This window comes from Synchiropus splendidus, chromosome 18 (genome assembly GCF_027744825.2).
Source record: "Synchiropus splendidus isolate RoL2022-P1 chromosome 18, RoL_Sspl_1.0, whole genome shotgun sequence".
NCBI classification, from domain to species: Eukaryota; Metazoa; Chordata; class Actinopteri; order Syngnathiformes; family Callionymidae; genus Synchiropus; species Synchiropus splendidus.
Window position 1 is genome coordinate 10,562,610 of NC_071351.1, and position 18,952 is coordinate 10,581,561.

The window sequence follows — 18,952 nt, forward strand, 5'->3', positions numbered from 1 at the left end:
GTCTCGTCCGCCTCAGTGAATGCGTCACTTCTGGTGATGTTTTTCGGGGTTCACTGAAGAGCTGGAGCATGATAATACGCTTCTGAGTCTGAGAAATAAATGGCACATTTAAGACTGACGCGGAAGTATTGTCCAGGTACGATCGCTGGAGAACGTCTGCGGCAGAAAGTGCGCACGGAGAATCATGGAATAAGCGGTTTAAAGAGAAATATGAAGTGCCTTTATACTGCAGCGTCTTCTCCTGGTTGGAGTTTGGATCGAGGGGGCAGCAGCTTAACGCAGAGGCCCTGAATTCCCTCTTGAGGCCTGTCTCTCCAAGCTTCTCACCCAACCTCTCACCAGAAGCTTAAGCACTTCAGCCTCAGCTCTTACTGAAGACATCGTCCCTCACCTGGGAACAAATTTAACCAAAGCAAAAACTCATCCGTTGCAAAACTGACAGCGGTGCGAACACAAGCCATTTAAACCAGAGGCTTTTATTTCAGAGCAAGATCGGGCAACCTGAATGACAGAAATAACACTAATGTTCTCAGCCGTCAGGGACAGCGCTGAGTGAGTATCACGCTGCTTATCGCTTACATGACTCACCGGCAAGGGAGGGAAGATTTTTTTTTAATTCTATTTCAATTTTTACCCGAATAAATGTCGCCACCTTTTATAGAACTTCAGCTGCATCTCACATGGTGACACACATGACGTGAAACCTCAGCACCAAATACTCGCCGTCAGCATCCGACCCAGCTGGAGGCAGAGAAATTCTGATGAACACAGTGAGGGAGAGAAAAAGGCAAGGATGCTCAGAATGAGGCATTAAACGGAAGAATGTGGCGGGGGAGGAGAGACATTAGACATGAATGGATGTTTAAAGCGATGCTGGACTCGACCTATCAGAGCCGCTGCTCTCGCCTCCTTGTTTCCAGACCCTGTGATTGGCTGAGAGGAGCTGAGCTGCAGAGGAGAGGAGAGAGGGAAGACTGAGGAGAGTGTAAGAGAGGAGAAGTATTCAGGAGGACGTATCTTATCTCCAGCCCTGCGTCTCTTCTGTTGCGTCCCCTGCAGCAGGATCTACCTCCGTGGTCCACCTCTGCTCCGATGCTGCTTGGATTCCTGCCTCTCCAGGTTAAATGCGACGGACATGCTGCCCACTGACTGTGCATCTGCTGCTGCTGCTGTTTACACTAGGGCATCATGGGAGATGTGGTTTGGTGCAGCTGATGAGTTTGGAAATGTGATGGACAAAGACCAGAAAACTCTGCTGCTTTCCATCGCCCTTTTTGGGAATCCCGCGACGTAAAACCATCCAGCTGTGCGAGGAAAGGTCAGGATGGGCTGCCGTCTAACTCGGGCCAAGGTTAGTGACTTTATAAATGAGTGTAATGGGCCAGAACTATAAACTATTTGCCTCATATGAATCACACTGCAGAACATAAAACATGGTTATTGTCAAGCACAAGCTTGAATTTTGGAGTTTAAGTTTGTTTGCGTGTCACACACTCCATATTCGACCCTCAGATATTGTATACTGCCATTATCAAGACTGGATTTCATTGATTTCTATGTAGAACAAAGAGGGAGATTTTGAGGTCTGTTAAATATAGGAAACAAACTAAGAATCACTCGCATTGGTTCACAAAATATGCATATAAAATAAAATAAAATAAAATCTTCAGTTCAAACCAGAACTTTTTTTGGCAGTTTGTGAGTTCACTGGGTAGCAACAAGACATTTAAGCGAAGATTCCCAGGTTAGCATTTTCAAAAGTCTAAGTAAGTTTAGCAAACATGAAAACCCTGCTTTAATCGCAACACAGCTCACCACACATATAAGGCAGAAATGTGCTGTGATGGAAAGAAGCGGAAACATCACAGCTACAGGGAAAGACAACATTTCACACCCAAGACATAAGGATTTTATAAGAACTTTATAAGAGCAAAGGTCATTGGGTGTCTCCAGTCCTTGGTCAGACAGGCAAAATCGGGATGTAACTGGCCTCACTATGTCTGCGCCCCCCTTAAGTGAAGATCATTGGTGCTACTTGTGGATCCACTGTAAGTCCACGGAGCAAAAGAGTGATAAAGAAGTAGCATGGCTTGAGCTGAGCCAGAAGGCAAAGCTCTCTAGATACCGATCAATCTTCGTCCCGACCCTCACCTACGGTCATGAGCTTTGGGTCATGACCGAGAGAGCAAGGTCCCGGATACAAGCGGCTGAAATGGGTTTTCTCCGAAGGGTGGCAGGCGTCTCCCTTAGAGATAGGGTGAGAAGTTCTGTCACTCGGGAGAGGCTCGGAGTAGAGCCGCTGCTTCTCCACATTGAGAGGAGTCAGTTGAGGTGGTTCGGTCATCTCATCAGGATGCCCCCTGGACGCCTCCCTTTGGAGGTGTTCCAGACACGTCCAGCTGGGAGGAGACCGAGGGGTCGACCCAGGACCAGGTGGAGAGATTATATCTCTACGTTGGCCTGGGAGCGTCTCGGGATCCCCCAGTCGGAGCTGGTGGATGTCGCTCGGGAGAAGGCCGTTTGGCGTGACCTCCTGAAGCTGCTACCCCCGCGACCCGGCAACGGATAAGCGGACGACGATGGACGGATGGATGGATGGCTTGAGGGAGAGAAAGGATGTCCAGGTGGCACTATAGGGCAAGCCGTCAATGTTGATGAAGAAAGAGGTCAGAGGTTTCCTTCAGTAAAGGGAGGTGGCAGAGTTGTTGAGAGGGTCTTGCTTCTCAGAGGGGCGCCTCTTTGGTCTGTTGACACCTGTGCTTGGCTGCAAGGAGAGGCCCATTCTGCACTCAGCTTGGGCCATGGTTGGAATTTCTCATCTGCATCCGTAGCTTTCTTTCACCTGAAATCCCTTCAAATTGCACTCGTCCATCTGCTTCTCTGACTTGGTTCATTCTGCCAACCTTCATGAAGATTGGTTGGAGAAATCTATAGTCAAGAAGGAACAGGATCCTCCAAGTTTGGGAGCACGCAGTTATGCTTGAGTCCGTTGGTTTGGAGAGAATCCTGTGGCAGGGAGTGTGTAGAACTGTGTTTTTGTTATGGAAATAGCCTGCTCTTAACTTCACTGTGACTTCAGTGTGACTTGTAAAGTTGTGGAGCATGATATTCACCGCCGTGAGAAGTGGAGCGGAAGCTGTATCCTAGCACATTTATGGTGGATGATACATCCTGAGAGCAGCTCTCTTCTCCCTTCAAGATTATCGGGAGCAAGCTTTTTTGATTTTATTTCCTGCTACGTCTGCTGGCCGCGCTTCAAAATGCTGTTTAGTCACGCAGAGCTGAACAATCTGTAAACAACGACAGTAGGACCGATGTTTCCTGGCACATGGTCCTCTCAGTAACTGGAACACATGATTAGCCAGCCACGCACGTCAAAGAGGGTTTCATCCACGGCGAACTGAGGCTGGGGCGCACGTAAACACACACACCTCATGAGAGGGGACCGCACGTGGCTCGTGCACAGTTACAGCGGATACAGTGAGAAGGGACCTTAAGAGCTGATCTGATGGCTGCTGAGGTGACCACATCTATAAGACAGCTGTCGGCTGGGTTTATGAACACAAAACTGAGGGCGGAACAATGGGCGGAACCTTGTTTATCAGCGATTATGACCTGAGAATGTTTTTCATTTATCGTGATTTTAAATAAGAATAAATGGAATGTCGCTGATGGAACTTGCTCTACCACTTCACTTTTCAGTTTAAAATCAAGCCTCAAACATGTTAAAAATGTTAAGAGCACATTTTTGAAGACAGTTAGTCGGAATATTTAGTTTAAAATCAAGCCTCAAACATGTTAAAAATGTTAAGAGCACATTTTCAAAGACAGTTAGTCGGAATATTTAGTTTAAAATCAAGCCTCAAACATGTTAAAAATGTTAAGAGCACATTTTTGAAGACAGTTAGTCGGAATATTTAGTTTAAAATCAAGCCTCAAACATGTTAAAAATGTTAAGAGCACATTTTCTCAGACAGTTAGTCGGAATATTTAGTTTAAAATCAAGCCTCAAACATGTTAAAAATGTTAAGAGCACATTTTCTCAGACAGTTAGTCGGAAAAAATATTGAAAAATGACTGTAGGCTAACACCTTTAAGTACAATTTTTAGTCATCTAAATTCAATGTTCAATACACAATTGATTACTAAAAGTACATCATGTTTATTTATACTGAGTGTATATTTTAGATATTGAATGGGATCAGTGGAGTATATTTCCGAATAAGCCACTTTTTGTGTGGTCATTCTCAAGTAAATATGGCCCACACTGTCTCTGGTCTGATCTGGATTTGAACCAGCAAAGCAGATCTCTTGTTCAGCCCAAAAGGAATAATGAATGTGTTAACCTTTTGTAAACATACATATGCTAATTTATGTACTTAATTTAGGAATGAATGAGTGTATATTATACATTTGCAGGACTATTATTTACAGGAACATGGCGACATTATTATGTTCAATTGAATACAGTTCAGTCAATATTATACACAATAATTTTACATACCACAGAGATAGAAAAGGAGTGGAGTGAACAGTTGTTTTTGTATCCTCTTCAAATAATATATTTAATTATTATGAATTATTATGAATCAAAGTGAGAAATGCATGAGCCGGACACTTTTTATTATTATTTTTAAAAGGTATGAGATGAGTTTTCTTCTCACAGATCAACCAGTGTTTCAGCTCAAGAGCTCCTACGAGCTGATGATGATGTGAGTGTAAATCTATCGCCGAGATCAGAGAAGCTTTGCGAACTTGCCCGCTATTTTTCTGTTTGACAGCTAAGCCTCCTCATCAAGATCACTCAGTTTCACTGTCACTCATGCGCTGTAGCGCGGTGGCGTGGACCAAGGGCGGCGGGGAGTGGTGTGACACAGTCGGAGCCCAGATACACTGTCCTCTCCTTTATTTGTGAGATCACGAATCTCTTCTGAGCAGCATCACGCTTGGTTATGCGATTCAGACGTGACAGAGTATCCAGCCGCATCCAGGCAATGTGACGGTATAAAGGCTGACACTTTGACAGAAATGGGTGGTGGTGGTGCTTGCAGGGCTAATGGCTCCAAATGACAGCAAAAATTAGAGCCAATAAAAAGAAGAGAAAACTTCAACAAAACCTGAGCAAAACAAAGATTATGTTCCATTCCGAGCGAGTTCTGTAAGGTTGTTTTATAACACTCTGCCGCTTGAATCATCAGAGCGTTGTACGAAAGTGAACAAAACATGACTCACTCTCCACATCATCCGTTCTGAACAGCTCCAACTTCCATTTTCCAAATATCACTCTTGGTCAAAAAGAAAAATGTGCCTGCTTTGACTGCAATCAGTACCAGGACTAGGAAGTAATTTCTGAAAAAGGGCACTGCTTTTAAGGATATTCTGTTTTTTCCTGATTCCATGCTTAAGCTACGCTTCTATATACATTGAAGACAGAGGAGAAAAGGTGTGGTTTATTTTTTTCTTGCCAATAAGACAGGCTTTCCCTGTCAGACGAAAGAACAGCTGAGAAAAGAAGAGACGGATAAAGAGGGTGCGAGAAAGAGATCAGTCTGTGTTACTGTCAAAGTGCACTGAAGCGCAGCGCACTTCTCCAGGCCGCAGAGCACTTCACTCTCACTGGGATTTGTGAGTGACTGCGTGTGGCCGCAGGCTTCCTTCCCGCTGACTGTACAGACCGCTGTGCTGGTGCGGGCTCACCAGGGGCAGTGGCGTCCTGACCTACATCTTGTAATGTGGGCTGAGTTCAGTGCATCTTAACTTTCACAAATGTGGTGTTATAGCACAAAGCCCGGCCATCAGCACCCATGAAGACATGAAGTCTCAGCGGTCATAATATCGCACGAGTGCCCTTTAGGGGGGGTGACGTTATCACACGGTTGCGACTTGTTATTTTTGCACTCAGATAATTTATACACCTGCAGCTTCATTTTCACACCGACGTGCTGAACTGTGCCATCTTTTTAGGCTCTTTATAAATGCTGTGTGATTCATGCACCGTGTTGTGCAACACAATTGTACTCAGCGAAGCCGGAAAGATTGCAAGGGAAAAAGAAGCCATTATATTTGGGGAAAAACTCCCACTATCTGCGCTTGCACTTCGGCTCAGAAACGCTCTTTTAACTGAAGAAGAATATATTAAAAATAACTTGGAAAATGGGAGATAGGAATGTTTTTTTTTCCTGCTTCATTTTTCAGGCGAAGACTCGAGAGCCGACCCGACAAAGACATCGTGAGGAGCTGCGCTATGTGGACGAGTACGGGCAGCCGATATCGGTGCAGGTGGATCGGAGGAGGGGGCGGGATCATAGAAAGAGACGCCCACATTACGCAAATGACCACAGCGTTCCGACGGAGAGGCACTGGGAGGCGTTGAGGGCCATGCGACTGATGGAAGGGGAAGAGGGCCAAGGAGAGGGCTACAGTGCTAGGTAGGTCATTTGAACCATAGATCTGCATGCCAAGTTCAAGGATCTGCATTGTCTATACCTTGTGATCATTTAAAGTTCTAAAGACAGGCTTCACTCCCAACAAAGCCCCATTCTGCACCGCAACAATATCAGCAATATCAATATGGCAAGAGTCCTTGACTCTGCTATAATACCAGTCTTCACCAGTGGTATGGTTGGGCTAAAAAGCAGAATTCTTCATTGCTTAGTTTATATTTTTCTACCAATTTAGTTAGGATATTTGATATAAAAAAGGTGGCCATTGCACAAAAAAATTGTGATCAAAGGTTACAGTTAGCATTTGAAGCAAAATGTGAACATAATATAAAACACAACATAAGTTTCACAAGGAAGCTGCAAGAAATTGAAATTTAAGCCAAACAAGCGTAAACGGCTACACCTGAAGGCTTCACAGTGGTAAATAGACAACTGAGGACAGCAGCTAAGAGTCGTGATGCATTTGAAGTACACTTCTGTCTGAAGTTTTGAAGCAAATGAGGTGAGTGAAAAAACAGCCTCCAAATTAAAGCACAATTCTCACCTGGGGGCTCTGGAGCAGGTGGACTTTGCAAGGGCAGCAGTACCCTCGAATGACTCATGAATATTCACGTGTGGAGGCCTGTTCTGCTGAGGCAGCTGTCAGTGTTACACATGCTATATTGCAGATGAAGATTATAAATATTCATCGAGAAATATCAATTTCATGGGTCACAAAATCTGGTTGCACAAGGTCAAAAAATACAATGTTATATTTGTACGACACGCATTGTTATAGATGTTTATCTCCTCGCAGGCCCTACTACGGTCATGTGACCATGCCAGCTGACATGTATCCAGGCAATAATCGAATGATGGTGACCCATGATATCTTTCCAACCAATGGCTACATGTCCAGAGGGTCAAATGAGCAGCATCAACCAACTAACTACCTGCCCAGTGTCTCGTACAGCTTGGACCACCTGGACCGACTGGAGTACCAGGTGAGTGCATTACAGTGTATTACCCCTGTATTACAGTGTTACATGCTGAACATTTGAATGTGTTCACCAGGGATCGGAGATGCTTCCGTTCCAGCCAAACTCAGAGAGCTGCCTCGTCGGCTGCTACAACACCGAGGAAGTCGATCCAAAGAATTTTGGGAGACATGTATTTCCTTCCTTTGATATCTTTGTCAGTATTCTTGGACTATGCAGTGATGCCGTGTTTGTTTACAGCCTGACTACCGTCCTCCTTGGCGGTCTGACCACCATCTTGGCTACCTTCCCCTCAGCGAGCTTGACAGCGGTCTTGGATGCGGCCCAGACAGCCCACATCATCGAGTGCCCCTCTCTGAAGCAGAGACCGACGCCATGTCTTCGCTTCCTGGGCACACACCCTCTTCACAGGGCTCTTCTTCCTCATCCGAGTCCCTGATCTCCTCCGAGCCCAGCGATTCGGGATTCCACAGCGTCAGCACCGGGGAACACAGGCTTCTTCACAAGATCCACGGAGGCCACAGACACACACACCACCTTCGCTCAGGCCATTCCCCGCGGGAGCAGAGAGGACGGTGGGATTTGGAGTCCATTCCTGAGACCACTCCGATGACAGCGCCGCAGTCGTCCCGGTGCTCCGTGGGAAACAGCACCACCACCACTGTTCACTTTCACAGAGCGGAGAGAAGCCCGACATTACCACGTCACCGCTCACCACCATCACCCTCTACTGGTTTGTATTTTTTGTGAAATTTTGTTACACTTTCGGTTTAAAATTGACCACTGAAGTCGACCCACCAACTTTAATAGGTTAGATCTCAAGGCTGTTGAATTCAAATTAAACAAAGAATAAATTGTTTTTTAAGGTTGCCGCACTGAGCCCTGCCAGCGGAGGGCGCTGTGGTTGGACCAGCAGCATCGTGGAAGTGGAACCATCGAGGCACCAGGACGAAGTCAAACCATCACAGATCTGAGCGACAGACAGCGCCACCGCAGAGCAAGTCACCCCCACATGCTGGATCCCAACAAACCAAGAAGCCAGCAGCAAGACAACCAGAGGAGCCCAACCAGGGGCCCCCTGGGACCCAGGAGCAGGGCCAGTTATCCAAACAGTCACCCACCTGCTCATTTGGACAAGACCACTTTGACCAATCATCAAAACACATTGAGAAACAGTCAGAGTACCAGTCGCAGCAGAGAGGACGAGCCAACCCCAAGGAGGCCTGGCTCGGCTTCAGTGGAAGTTCCTGAGTGGCGTGGATTCCAGACACTTGGGACTCACGTGGAAAAACCAAGAGGTCTTTCTGTGCCATTTTACAGCACACTAGGGGCTCCTCAGCGGAGCCCTCGCTCGCCGCCATCTCCCAGATCAAGACTCTCCAATCAGAAGTCGGTGCGAAACCAACTCCTCAGAGCTCGAGCATATAGACTGGCAAGGGAGCGCAGCGAGGTCACCACAGATGAGGAGGTGAGGGGTGACGGCGTGAGAGGTGGCGAGGGCGATGGAGAGAACGGACAGTGGGTGGGAAGATACTGGAATCGCACTGAGCGCAAACGTCACATGGCGCTAACGCGGCAGCATCGAGACAGGAGAGGAGGGGAGGAGCAGGCGGAGGGGGGTCAGGGGCTGATGTCATCTCAGACTGTCCTGGAGCTGAGCCACATGAAGCAGAACCGACTGAGGAACAGCAAGCTTCTGGACGACTGGACAACCGTCGAGGAGCTTCTGACTCATGGCACCAGAGTGGAGACCGATGGTCAACTCTGCCCCAACCCTCTGTTGTCAGTGACCACCGTGTGAGGAGAGAGACTTGCACACACTCCTGAGTGTTCAGTTCCTTGCACCCAGAATAATTTGGTGAAAAGATTTTGGAGAAGTTTCTGAATGCACTCTTGCCAAAAATAGGAAATTTGCACTCCAGATGTCACTTTTTTGGATATCTTATCGCTGCAAAAATAAAGAGCCGAAGCAGAGCAACAATCTTACAGCCCATACCGTCTCATTACAACTCGGGCCTGGATGGATTCGGTCGGGTTGTTAACACCCCAGATTGCTTGTCACTGGTCCCAAATATCACACTATTGGTTGTGCTACCTCGAGGAAAAATGTGTTTATGTTTCTAGTTACTGCCTTTTTATTGCAAATCTGAATCATGAAATGTCGGTGAACTTTCCAAAAGTGCGAACAGTTGGTGCTTCTGCTCGCCCTAGCATTTCCGCGCCTCAGAATCGGCTAAACACCGTCCTCAGCAGCTGACCAGGATTATATTTAATCTTTAATGTGTGCCAAGGTTTCAAGGAAAAACATCTTATCGGCTCTTTGTGCCATTCTTCTTTGACTCAGTCACTACCAACGACACAATGGAGTCCATTTTACAAGCACATTTTTCATCCCTGGATTAAACAAAAGCTTTTTAGAGAAGAAAGCTCCTTGAGTGACACTGAAAATGTCAGAGCACTCCACGGCAAAGAGCATTATTCATTCAGAAAAGTGGCATTTAACAATAAGACTCTGCAACAGGTAACAGCGCCTGGATCCCACAAACCCCAAAAGATTTATCATGCTATATGTGCATGTCATGTGGATAGCTAACAGGAGGGAACAACCAAATGCACTCTCCAATAATGTGAAATATTTCACAATAAACATATTTTCTTACTTGTATCGTGGAGGTTTGACTCTTGTCCACATCATCACATTGAACAAACACAGATTTGTATGTGAGGTGTCACTATTATCATTTCTATATTAGTAGAAAAGTCAATATTTGTTGACAATCTTGACCACCTGTAATGATGTCACGGAGTACTTCTCAGTGGGTTTATATTACTATTGAAATGTCTATTTTTATTGGCGACGGCTGTGCTGTATGTGTTTTGATGTCTGTGCACAACATGCAGTGAGCAAATAAAGAATGCCTAACACTTGTTGACATGGTCTTCATCCGTTGCCCGCCCCAGAAACGTCTTGTTGCACCCAGTTACGGGTTCCGGTTGTGGTTTTAGTGCTATAGTTACTGAGGCAGAAGTGGGCGGAGCTATGGTTGGTAGCGCTCAGTATAAAAAAATGGCGTCTTTGACAGTTCATACAGAACAACATACAGCAGAATGATAGTTATAGGTTACCGTTAGTTATGATGCTTCTTCTCTGCATTCATATTCTTCATAGCTCCGCCCAGCAACAGCCTTAACAGTGTGTTCCAGTTACTGTGAAAGTGGGAAGTCGGAGCTGGGAATGACACGTCTGCGTTCCAATTATAAGTTGGAAAATAAAGGTAAGCTATTCTCACACATGCCTTGTCTGGATATAAATAACTCCATTTGCAGCTAGCAAGCCCACAGGATGAAGGGGAAATGCAAATTATTTTCTAGGCGTAGTTCATTGATTCACATTTCTACTTCCTGTTTACGTTTGGGGAAGCCATCTTGGATTGCAACTTTCCAATTTGGTAGCAAAGCCACATAAAATTAATGTTTTTTGAGCATACAAAGCGAAGTGAGGCACAAAACTCATAACCTACAGATAGGTAAGTTCCTTATCCAAGTCATTTCATACGGTTGAGGGACAAGTATCGCTCAAGCTAGTCGCTTTTGATGCTAATGGAAAAGTCAGGAGGAATTCAGAGGATTAGCATTTGGCAGCTAACAGTGAAATTTTATTTTCCTTGTTGCGATTGGCTTCACTGCTTTGCTACATTGATTTAGAACATAGGACAAACAGTAGTTGTTGATAATGATTTAAAATTATAAGCACAGAACTATTTCAGAAATTTAAGGATGTCAGGAAACTGAAAAAGCTCTGCTCGATCAAGATGAGATTTGACTGACAGAGCTCATGTTGTTGGGTGACACATTCCCTTCTGACATCCATGTTGTCTCCTCAGTCCTGCTCTGTGACCGTTCCTATGACAACCAGGGATTCTATAGCTGCTGATCGCTCAGCTCCTGGCCTGATCACCATGGAGATGGTTTGTGGAGGATGACGGTACCTTTCCTGCTGACGCGCGTCAGTTAGAGGCCAAACGCAGCAGCGGCATTCAACCCCCCGGCGTCGCATCAGACCCTCTCGGCTGGTTTTTAGGAACCAAAACTGGGCAATCGAAGGACATTCAACAAAGGAGTCACTTTTCAGAAACCTCGCTGATGGAATCTCAACTGCGTCATCAACTCAGTTGACAACAACGGTGACCTCTGCTGGTGATATTGAAAGACTACAGCAGACAAAACACAACCCCAAATCTAAAAGCAGTGCAATAAATATCCACTTATTTTACTTCCTTCAAAAATAGCAATCCCAGCCACACAGGAAAGTCCTTTGACAAACCACAAACAGCACTGACTGATTAATGTAACATAACTTCAGAAAGTATTCTCATAAATCAGACCTTACTTCAATGGTAATTATTTTCGCTTTCAAAGTGGGAGGAACAGAACGATCAATATCTGGTGATGACGATAACTTGGTCTCTTAGCAACAACACGGACATGATGTTAAAAAGAAGGAGACGCTTTTTTTCAACACACAATTTTTATCAACAAATTTATATGCAACTGAATACAATAAAAAAGTACAACCAGTGCACGTTTATAAAAGAATGCAAACTTTAAGGCAGCATTTGGACCTCAATTTTGAATGCTCTGAAATGGTCACAGAAATCTCAAAATAAGATGTTTAGGTGAATAATGCAAATATCTAAATATCTCTAAAGCCCCAGACAAACTTAATTCACTTTCAGACACAATTTGAGCTGATGTACACACTTGAGTAACAATGAATCCAGGCATGAATAAACAATATAAACATGTCCTTAATCATCTGACTGGTTAGTGATTGATCATGGTTATTAAAAGAAATATTCAAGTTCTTTGTAGTGCAGACGTAAATACTTAACTTAAAATCATGTGAAACAAACTAGTAAATTAGCATCAGAGCTGATTAAAAAGCTTTCCAAATTTTCATATTCACTATCACTCAACTCTTCATCACAAAACGTGCTTTTAGCCACCCATTCTAAATAGAAATACAACTTTAAAAAGTCCCTTTTAGCCACGGAGTGTATAGTATGTGCGCTACATGATTCCATATGTAAATGCCCCAGAAGGATGTGCATGCTAATATAGATATAAGACCACGATAGTGCGCTGGTGATTCTGTCTTTGTCCCTCATGAACTACTTTATATTATCACATTCAGAGGAAGGAAGGAAAGAACAAATCAAAGCACCATTGTTACTGTTCCTTTAAATCCTGCCTATTTATAGCGCATACATCATTGACTGTATTTGATATACGTCACCAGAAGCACTTAAGACACAGGTCTCCATAGTTACCACATACATGTTTAAACACACAGGTGCAACTGGTGACATTTTAACAGCTTATCCTGCAGTGCGTAAAGGAGCTGAGTAAAGGCAACAAAACGTCTGTCACAATGATAGTGGTTGTCTTTGTTCACTTTAGCTGCAGACGTCAAGCACAAAGACAGAGTACCACGACTAGTGTCATCGGGAATAAGTCTGAGCTCCAATCCTGTAAATCAAAGTACATTAGTAAGTGAGTGAAAGAGACGTTTGACTGACACAATTGAAATTGCTTAAACTACAAGACGGAAAAGTCCCTGATATATATATATATATATATATATATATAAAATCAATGTCATATATATATTTTTAAAACTAAAATGCATCCTCATCATTTCATGAGGTCATAGTGTGCGATTACAAAATGGCCGCCTTGAAAACATGTATCGAGGTCAGCGTTTGCGTCCCTATCAGTCGGGCTTAATGCACATAAAACAGCTACTGACCACTGCAGCAAAAGAGCTGTTGTCGTGCGTAGTTAAAGCAGCATGTAACCAGCAAGTTGATTGTGTGGTGCAAGAAAGTTGTGCTTACATGCCTCTGCCCTTCTTAACTGTCATATATTTTAGATGCAGTATATAAAAGCTACCTGCTGCTAGGTTTTTGCTGAGTCATGTCTGGCCAACTGCTGCTAAGTTGGCAGGTTTTTGAATGTTGAAAGTCACTGTGGATATATAAACTGCATTTTTCTTATCAGTACGACTTTATGGTGCTGTGTATCTTGTTGTGCCATGTTCAGGGCCAACGAAAATAGTTTCATGCCATGTAAAAACCTAAAAATGTTCCAGGATTTAAGACCTTTGAATGACCGCTCTAGCTCTCCACCTCACTCTCCAGCAGGTTGTGTTTGACCAGAAACTCTCTGATGGTCGTCTGATTGTCCGCTGTTTCACTCTGTTCCTCCAGCTGCTTCAGAATCTCCTCCCACCACCGCTTGTCCTTCCCTGTCTGCCATGAGAGTCTCACCACCACCCTCAACAAGTGCAAGAGCAGCGAGTGCGGCCTGTCAAGGTGAGGCACCGGCTTGTCGGCTGGAGTATTGTCCGTTTTAGTCTCTGCTGGTGTCAGAACACGGAGGGCGAGTTCGCAGTGGTCCCGCGCCTCCTCTAACTGGTCCACCTCCTGGAAACAGCTCGACAGTCCCACCAGAGTGAAGATCCAATGGGTGGACGATGGTGGCGGTGCTTGAGCCAGGTTGTCATAGTAACACGCCCAGCCCAGTTTGTTTTGCAGTCTCTTGGCGTTAAGCAGAGGTCCCAGCGCCTCCTGGTAGCGTCCCACCCTCAACAGAACAAGACAAGCTTCAGTCTCAGAACTAGAGTTTGAGGATCACAGCGACAACATGATAAAAAAGATTCCTGGAATTGCCACGAGCTCATGACGCCACTGATGCAAAACACCCAGAGGTGAATTAGCAGCTTAATTATTTCCAAAGATGTATTTCTGTTTCTAAGATGTCTCCACGGGTGAGGGGATTAGATTGTTGGCGGAGAAACCAGGTCGCATATTTACCACAACACATCATCCTTCATCAAAAATGTTCCTCAGCCGTCATGAATTTTTCCATTTTCCAACTGATAATAACATTTTCTGGTAAAACTAAAATGGATTAGAACATTTGGTCTGTTTTGGTGTCATCTACTGTGGATAAAGTTTCTGAAAATACTGGCCTGACAACAACAGTCACTTGATTCTAGCTTTTATTCTTTGATTCCTCTTGGCTCTCTGCACCCTCAGTCCATGAGCTTGCATCACACCCTGAACAAGCATCAGGATACTGTGACCCCAGTAAGGGTGCCACAGTGTCAATCTGCCTATCTGGGCACATAACAGGTTGTTCTTCCGATGACTAAACTCCATTCCAGACACATGATTATCGTGTTACAGGTCCATATATATTCAAAACCTTTGTTCGATAGGAGTCAGGACCAAATGAAATCCACTACCTGCTCTGACTACTCATATTTTTTTATTATTTTAAGCAGAGGGTCACCTACGACAGCTACTGTCCACTGCTGAAATGGTGTAAAAGCTGCTTCAGCTCGGCGGCTTAAGACGATCTTAGAGGTGTTGTTGATGATTATGAAGCCAAAACCTTTTTACAAGTTACAAAATATTCATTCTGGAGAAGATAAAGATGAGTACCTGATCAGCACCTGCCCCGCCTGCAGGTCAGTCATGTAGAAGAACTGTCGGACGCACTGCACCTCCTTCAGATTGGACAGGGAGCAGAGGTGAGACAGGTATTGTTCGAAGGCTCGGCTGCGCTTAGCGATGGTTTCCGCCGTGAAGTTCCTCCGCAGCTTCTTCCCTGTTTTTAAAGTATCAGTCAAAATACTATAGTCGGAGTCAGGGATTTGATTGAGAGTTATACTGACGTGGGAAACAAACACGCTCCATCTGGTCTCCGTGGTTACGACGTAGTGTCGCATGCAGGCGCTGGAAGTCCGAATATCTGCGAGTGATGATGGCTGGGGTCTTGTCGCTGCCGCCGGACTGGATCACATGGATCGTGTAAAGCTGGAGCAAAATAAATACATTCAGGTGAAACTTTTGTTTCACCAACAGAAAAGTGATAGTTCTCCCTGTGAAAAGACGTTTTCCAAGTGTGGCTGACATACTTTTCCTTTAAGAGGAAGTTGCTCTGTAAAATTTGATTCCCTTATCTATGAATTACAGAAGACCTACTTGCTGTGGATTCCCCTTGCAGAACCGTCTTCCAGTAGAAAGTAGAAACTTTTGATTTATTAAGTCTGTTTCGCTGACTTCCAACTGACCTCGCAGTCGACTCACCACATATTTTGAGGAGCCGTCCTGCACCACGCTGGCGTCCGTCACCTCGAACAGTATGTTGTCAGCATGTTGCTTCCCAAGAGAGGTGGGGCTTCTCTCACTGAACACTGTGCTCCGCCAGCTGTCGTGAAGCTGCCGAGTCAGCAGGGAGGAAGGAGAGGGACCAACTGGAGACATGCCTACTGGACTGGTGTCTGGAGAAGATCCGTGAGGGCGTTTAAATGACACGTTTTCTTGATCATTTCTGATTTATTAATATCACTGTTGTTTTTATTTTAGCTTTTGCTGTTGGTGAAGTAGAGACCTCAAATCAGACATCAAAGTTTTAACTCACCCATGCTGCTCAACCCCTCCTCCATCGACTCTCCCAGGAAGTCAGAGTCGCTGTCCATTCCTGACAGCTCCCCGTCCGCCCCGTCATCCACGTCTCCTATTCCGCTGCTGTCGAAGCACAGCATCCCTCCAAGTCTCTCAGTCACGCACTCGTCCTCCTCCTCCAGCTCTGCCTCCCAGTGGTCCTTGCAGGCCTCATCTTCTCCACCTTCTTGTCCACCTTCTGCTTCCCGTTCTGGGGGTGCTGTCGCAACCCCATCTTTAAACAATGAGCGTTTCAAACGGTCCAGAAGTCGGGAAGCCATGATGCCACCTGTGGCAAATAACATAAGGTAAATATAGCTTTAAAAAAGTACTTTTAAAAATGCTCTCATACACTGTCTTCAGAGAAAACAGTGTAAATATACCAATATATTGTATCTGTAAAATGGACATCCACAGAGAATATCCAGGTCAGTGGAAAATTGCATTGTGTTCCGTTACGACTCAACAGATATGCAGAAGTATATGTGGACCAGGTCAGTGTCAGAAAGGGATGCCAGCAGGTTGACTTGGCTCCAATTACGGAGCCTCCAGCTACTCTGCATGGAAATCCTGTCACACGTTAATAATGCAGTGGCCTGCTCAGGACAGCCTGAAGCTTGGAAGAGAGGATTCAAGCTGAGACTGAGCACACAATTGGTATAGACAATTATTTCTTTTTAGAAATTGCTTCAAACATAGATGTGATTCTGAGGATTCTAAATCATCATGAAGGAAAATGCACACAGTACTGACCTTTCTTACACGCATCCTATTTGTTATGCTTCATGATCATTTATAGGGAGGCTTTTACAGTGTAGGTTGAACAAGAAACTAAACAAACTAATACTACAATAATAATAACAATATTATAATAATAATTATACTGTTTTCTGAAGAATCTTTTCAGCAATTTATTTACTTTCATGACTTCTGGTTTTATTTTAGTTTTTGCTGTTAATCCTGACCTGCACTTTGTCCTTTTGCGCCGCCGTTACATGTATATTGGCTCAATGACATTAACAAATAGTATATACACTTAAGCCCAAAATTATTCATACACCTGTCAAAAACTGAAGAAAAGGGCACAAAAAATTCCCAAACTATTTCAGGTGCCAGTAGCAACAGTGCAAAGTATCATCCAGAATACTAAAATTTTCACACCGTCAAAAAACTCAACGGAAGTCAATAGTCTCACCTCAGCTTGGGAGAAGGATCAAGCTACTACTAGTAAGGCTGTTCTGAAGGAACTGCGTTCTGGTGCTGTGACTCTATCAAGGCAGACACTCCAGTGAATACTGCACCAAAGTGGCCTCTATGGACGTCGACCAAGGAAGACCCCCCTGCTTCAACCAAAGTATGTAAAAGTTCGTCTGACCTTTGCAAAGACACACGTAAAGACAGATCAAAGATACTGGTCATCTGTTCTGTGGTCAGATGAAACAAAGATGGAGCTTTTTGGGCTTTCATCTGGAGAAAGGGTGAAGCCATTAAACCAAAGAACACACTCCCAACTGTTAAACATGGAGGTGGAAGCATCATGCTGTGGGGCTGCCTTTCTGCCAATGGACCTGGCAGCTTGGTTAAAGTGGAAGGAATCATGAGGAAAGAGCAGCACATCAAGATCCTTCAAGAAAAACCTCACGCAGGCAGCAGAGAACCTGAACCTGGGGGAGCATTGGACCTCTCAGCAGGACAATGATCCAAAGCATACGGCGAAGAAATGGTTCCAGGACAATGTTATGAAGTGGCCAAGTCAAAGTCCTGATTTAAATAAACCCCAGCGAGGACCTTTGGATGGAGCTCATGAAACGGGTGACAGCACGGAAACCCTCCAAGATCTGGGAACATTTGCAAAGGAGGAATGGTCCACCATTCCTGCCAATACATGCAAGACTTTTGTGAGCAAAAATTGTTTGGAGGCTGTGATAAAAAAATAAGGGGTTTGCAACTTAGGGCATGAATAATTTGGTACAGTATGATTTTTTTTTGTTTTCACCCTGTTAAAGATGTTTATTTACACTTTCTATCTTAAATAAATTGGTTATGGCTTCAGTATTTCTCGTGTGTTATCTTATTTAAGTAAAATCGGAAGCAAAATACTAATGTGTAACTGAAAAAAACAAAGAATTGTTTGTTTTTGACGGGGGTATGAATAATTTTGGGCTTAAATAGTATGATTTATTATGTCACTTTAGAGATCATAATAGCTTTTTATATAAAATGTATATGGAAAAAGTAGAAGAGGAGTGGTATTTTCAGCTGCATATTTTACTTTTTCACACAGGCATAAAATATTAGCATCAGGTTGTATGAAGATATAAATGTATAACGGGAAAGCAAAATCCGAAAAGGGCATCGACAGTGGTTAGAGGAATAAGTAGTTGGTTGAGTGGTAATAGTTTACAGCGTGTCAGTACATGTACTGTAATCCAGAGAACCCAGCGATCAGAGCGTTTTACTGATGCAATAACCTAAAAAATAAACAAGCTTATTACACTTGATATTTAAGCATAGCGGAGGAAACAGGATTGCTACCATATCGATACATAGTTAGCAGCAAAGCTAACTGCTGTACAATGTTAACTGTTAGTGCTGAGGTGATCCAGAATAGAATATTCCTCTTATCGAATAAGAGGAAATGTGGAAAGCTCAGTCATTAGCTCCGTGGACTTCAAAGTTAGCAAATATGCTAACAAGTTTATTGACATGTTGGAGCACTTTTCTTTGCTCTGTGTTGAGGAGACTCACCCCGGATCTGGACCTCAACGCCCCGTCCGCTCAGCTCCCATCGCTGTCCCGTTAGTGACGAGTTTCAATGTGCGGTTTCGGGCAACCAACCCCCTGAATTTGCCTGTCGTCCCGTTGCAGGCTGGCGGAGAACTCTGCTCGGTCCAAGTCGAACACCCACTAACTGCACTGCAATGTCTGCACAGCAGATGACGCTATTTGACGAGACGTTTTTTTCCGATATAAAATGGTCATACTAAACATGGCAAATTCGATTGCATATCCTTTATTT

At 44.4% G+C, this 18,952-nt stretch overlaps 2 protein-coding genes and 1 long non-coding RNA gene across 6 annotated transcripts; 2 read left to right on the forward strand and 1 right to left on the reverse strand.

The window, feature by feature from the left end:
- Positions 1-961: 961 nt before the first annotated feature.
- On the forward strand, positions 962-15,921 carry LOC128749534 (serine/arginine repetitive matrix protein 1-like). The gene is made up of 11 exons (XM_053849229.1): positions 962-1,351; positions 6,196-6,428; positions 7,240-7,426; positions 7,497-7,592; positions 7,661-8,153; positions 8,287-10,947; positions 11,305-11,604; positions 13,690-14,189; positions 15,463-15,629; positions 15,698-15,783; positions 15,856-15,921. The coding sequence occupies exons 1-6, from the start codon at positions 1,325-1,327 to the stop codon at positions 9,219-9,221; spliced, it is 1,971 nt and encodes a 656-aa protein (XP_053705204.1). The 5' UTR covers positions 962-1,324; the 3' UTR covers positions 9,222-10,947; positions 11,305-11,604; positions 13,690-14,189; positions 15,463-15,629; positions 15,698-15,783; positions 15,856-15,921.
- snx21 (sorting nexin family member 21) lies at positions 11,917-18,829 on the reverse strand. 4 transcript variants are annotated; one of them, XM_053849232.1, is made up of 6 exons: positions 18,682-18,829; positions 15,911-16,222; positions 15,577-15,770; positions 15,162-15,303; positions 14,929-15,094; positions 11,917-14,065 (listed from the first exon to the last, which is right to left on the reverse strand). In XM_053849232.1, exons 2-6 carry the CDS (start codon positions 16,212-16,214, stop codon positions 13,597-13,599), a joined length of 1,275 nt encoding a protein of 424 aa, XP_053705207.1. In that variant the 5' UTR covers positions 16,215-16,222; positions 18,682-18,829; the 3' UTR covers positions 11,917-13,596. The 4 variants fall into 4 exon arrangements, with proteins under 4 accessions (XP_053705207.1, XP_053705208.1, XP_053705209.1 ...); XM_053849233.1 differs by lacking the exon at positions 18,682-18,829 and adding an exon at positions 17,129-17,294; XM_053849234.1 differs by lacking the exon at positions 18,682-18,829 and adding an exon at positions 16,687-17,118.
- Positions 16,100-17,988, forward strand: LOC128749537 (uncharacterized). Its single transcript, XR_008412943.1, has 2 exons — positions 16,100-17,287; positions 17,368-17,988. It is a non-coding gene; the product is annotated as an uncharacterized LOC128749537 (long non-coding RNA).
- Positions 18,830-18,952: the final 123 nt, after the last annotated feature.

What these genes read in the sequence shown, in the direction of transcription:
- snx21 (XM_053849230.1), bottom strand. Translation starts at nt 16,238, where the DNA reads ATGTTATTTGCCACAGGTGGCATCATGGCTTCCCGACTTCTGGACCGT. An exon ending in GGAGGGGTTGAGCAGCATGG is followed by an intron (nt 15,771 to 15,910) that starts GTGAGTTAAAAC and finishes GATCTTCTCCAG; the next exon opens with ACACCAGTCCAGTAGGCATG. An exon ending in GCGGGGCAGGTGCTGATCAG is followed by an intron (nt 14,066 to 14,928) that starts GTACTCATCTTT and finishes TGTTCTGTTGAG; the next exon opens with GGTGGGACGCTACCAGGAGG.
- LOC128749534 (XM_053849229.1), top strand. Translation starts at nt 1,325, where the DNA reads ATGGGCTGCCGTCTAACTCGGGCCAAG. An exon ending in GGAGAGGGCTACAGTGCTAG is followed by an intron (nt 6,429 to 7,239) that starts GTAGGTCATTTG and finishes ATCTCCTCGCAG; the next exon opens with GCCCTACTACGGTCATGTGA. An exon ending in CAAAGAATTTTGGGAGACAT is followed by an intron (nt 7,593 to 7,660) that starts GTATTTCCTTCC and finishes GTTTGTTTACAG; the next exon opens with CCTGACTACCGTCCTCCTTG.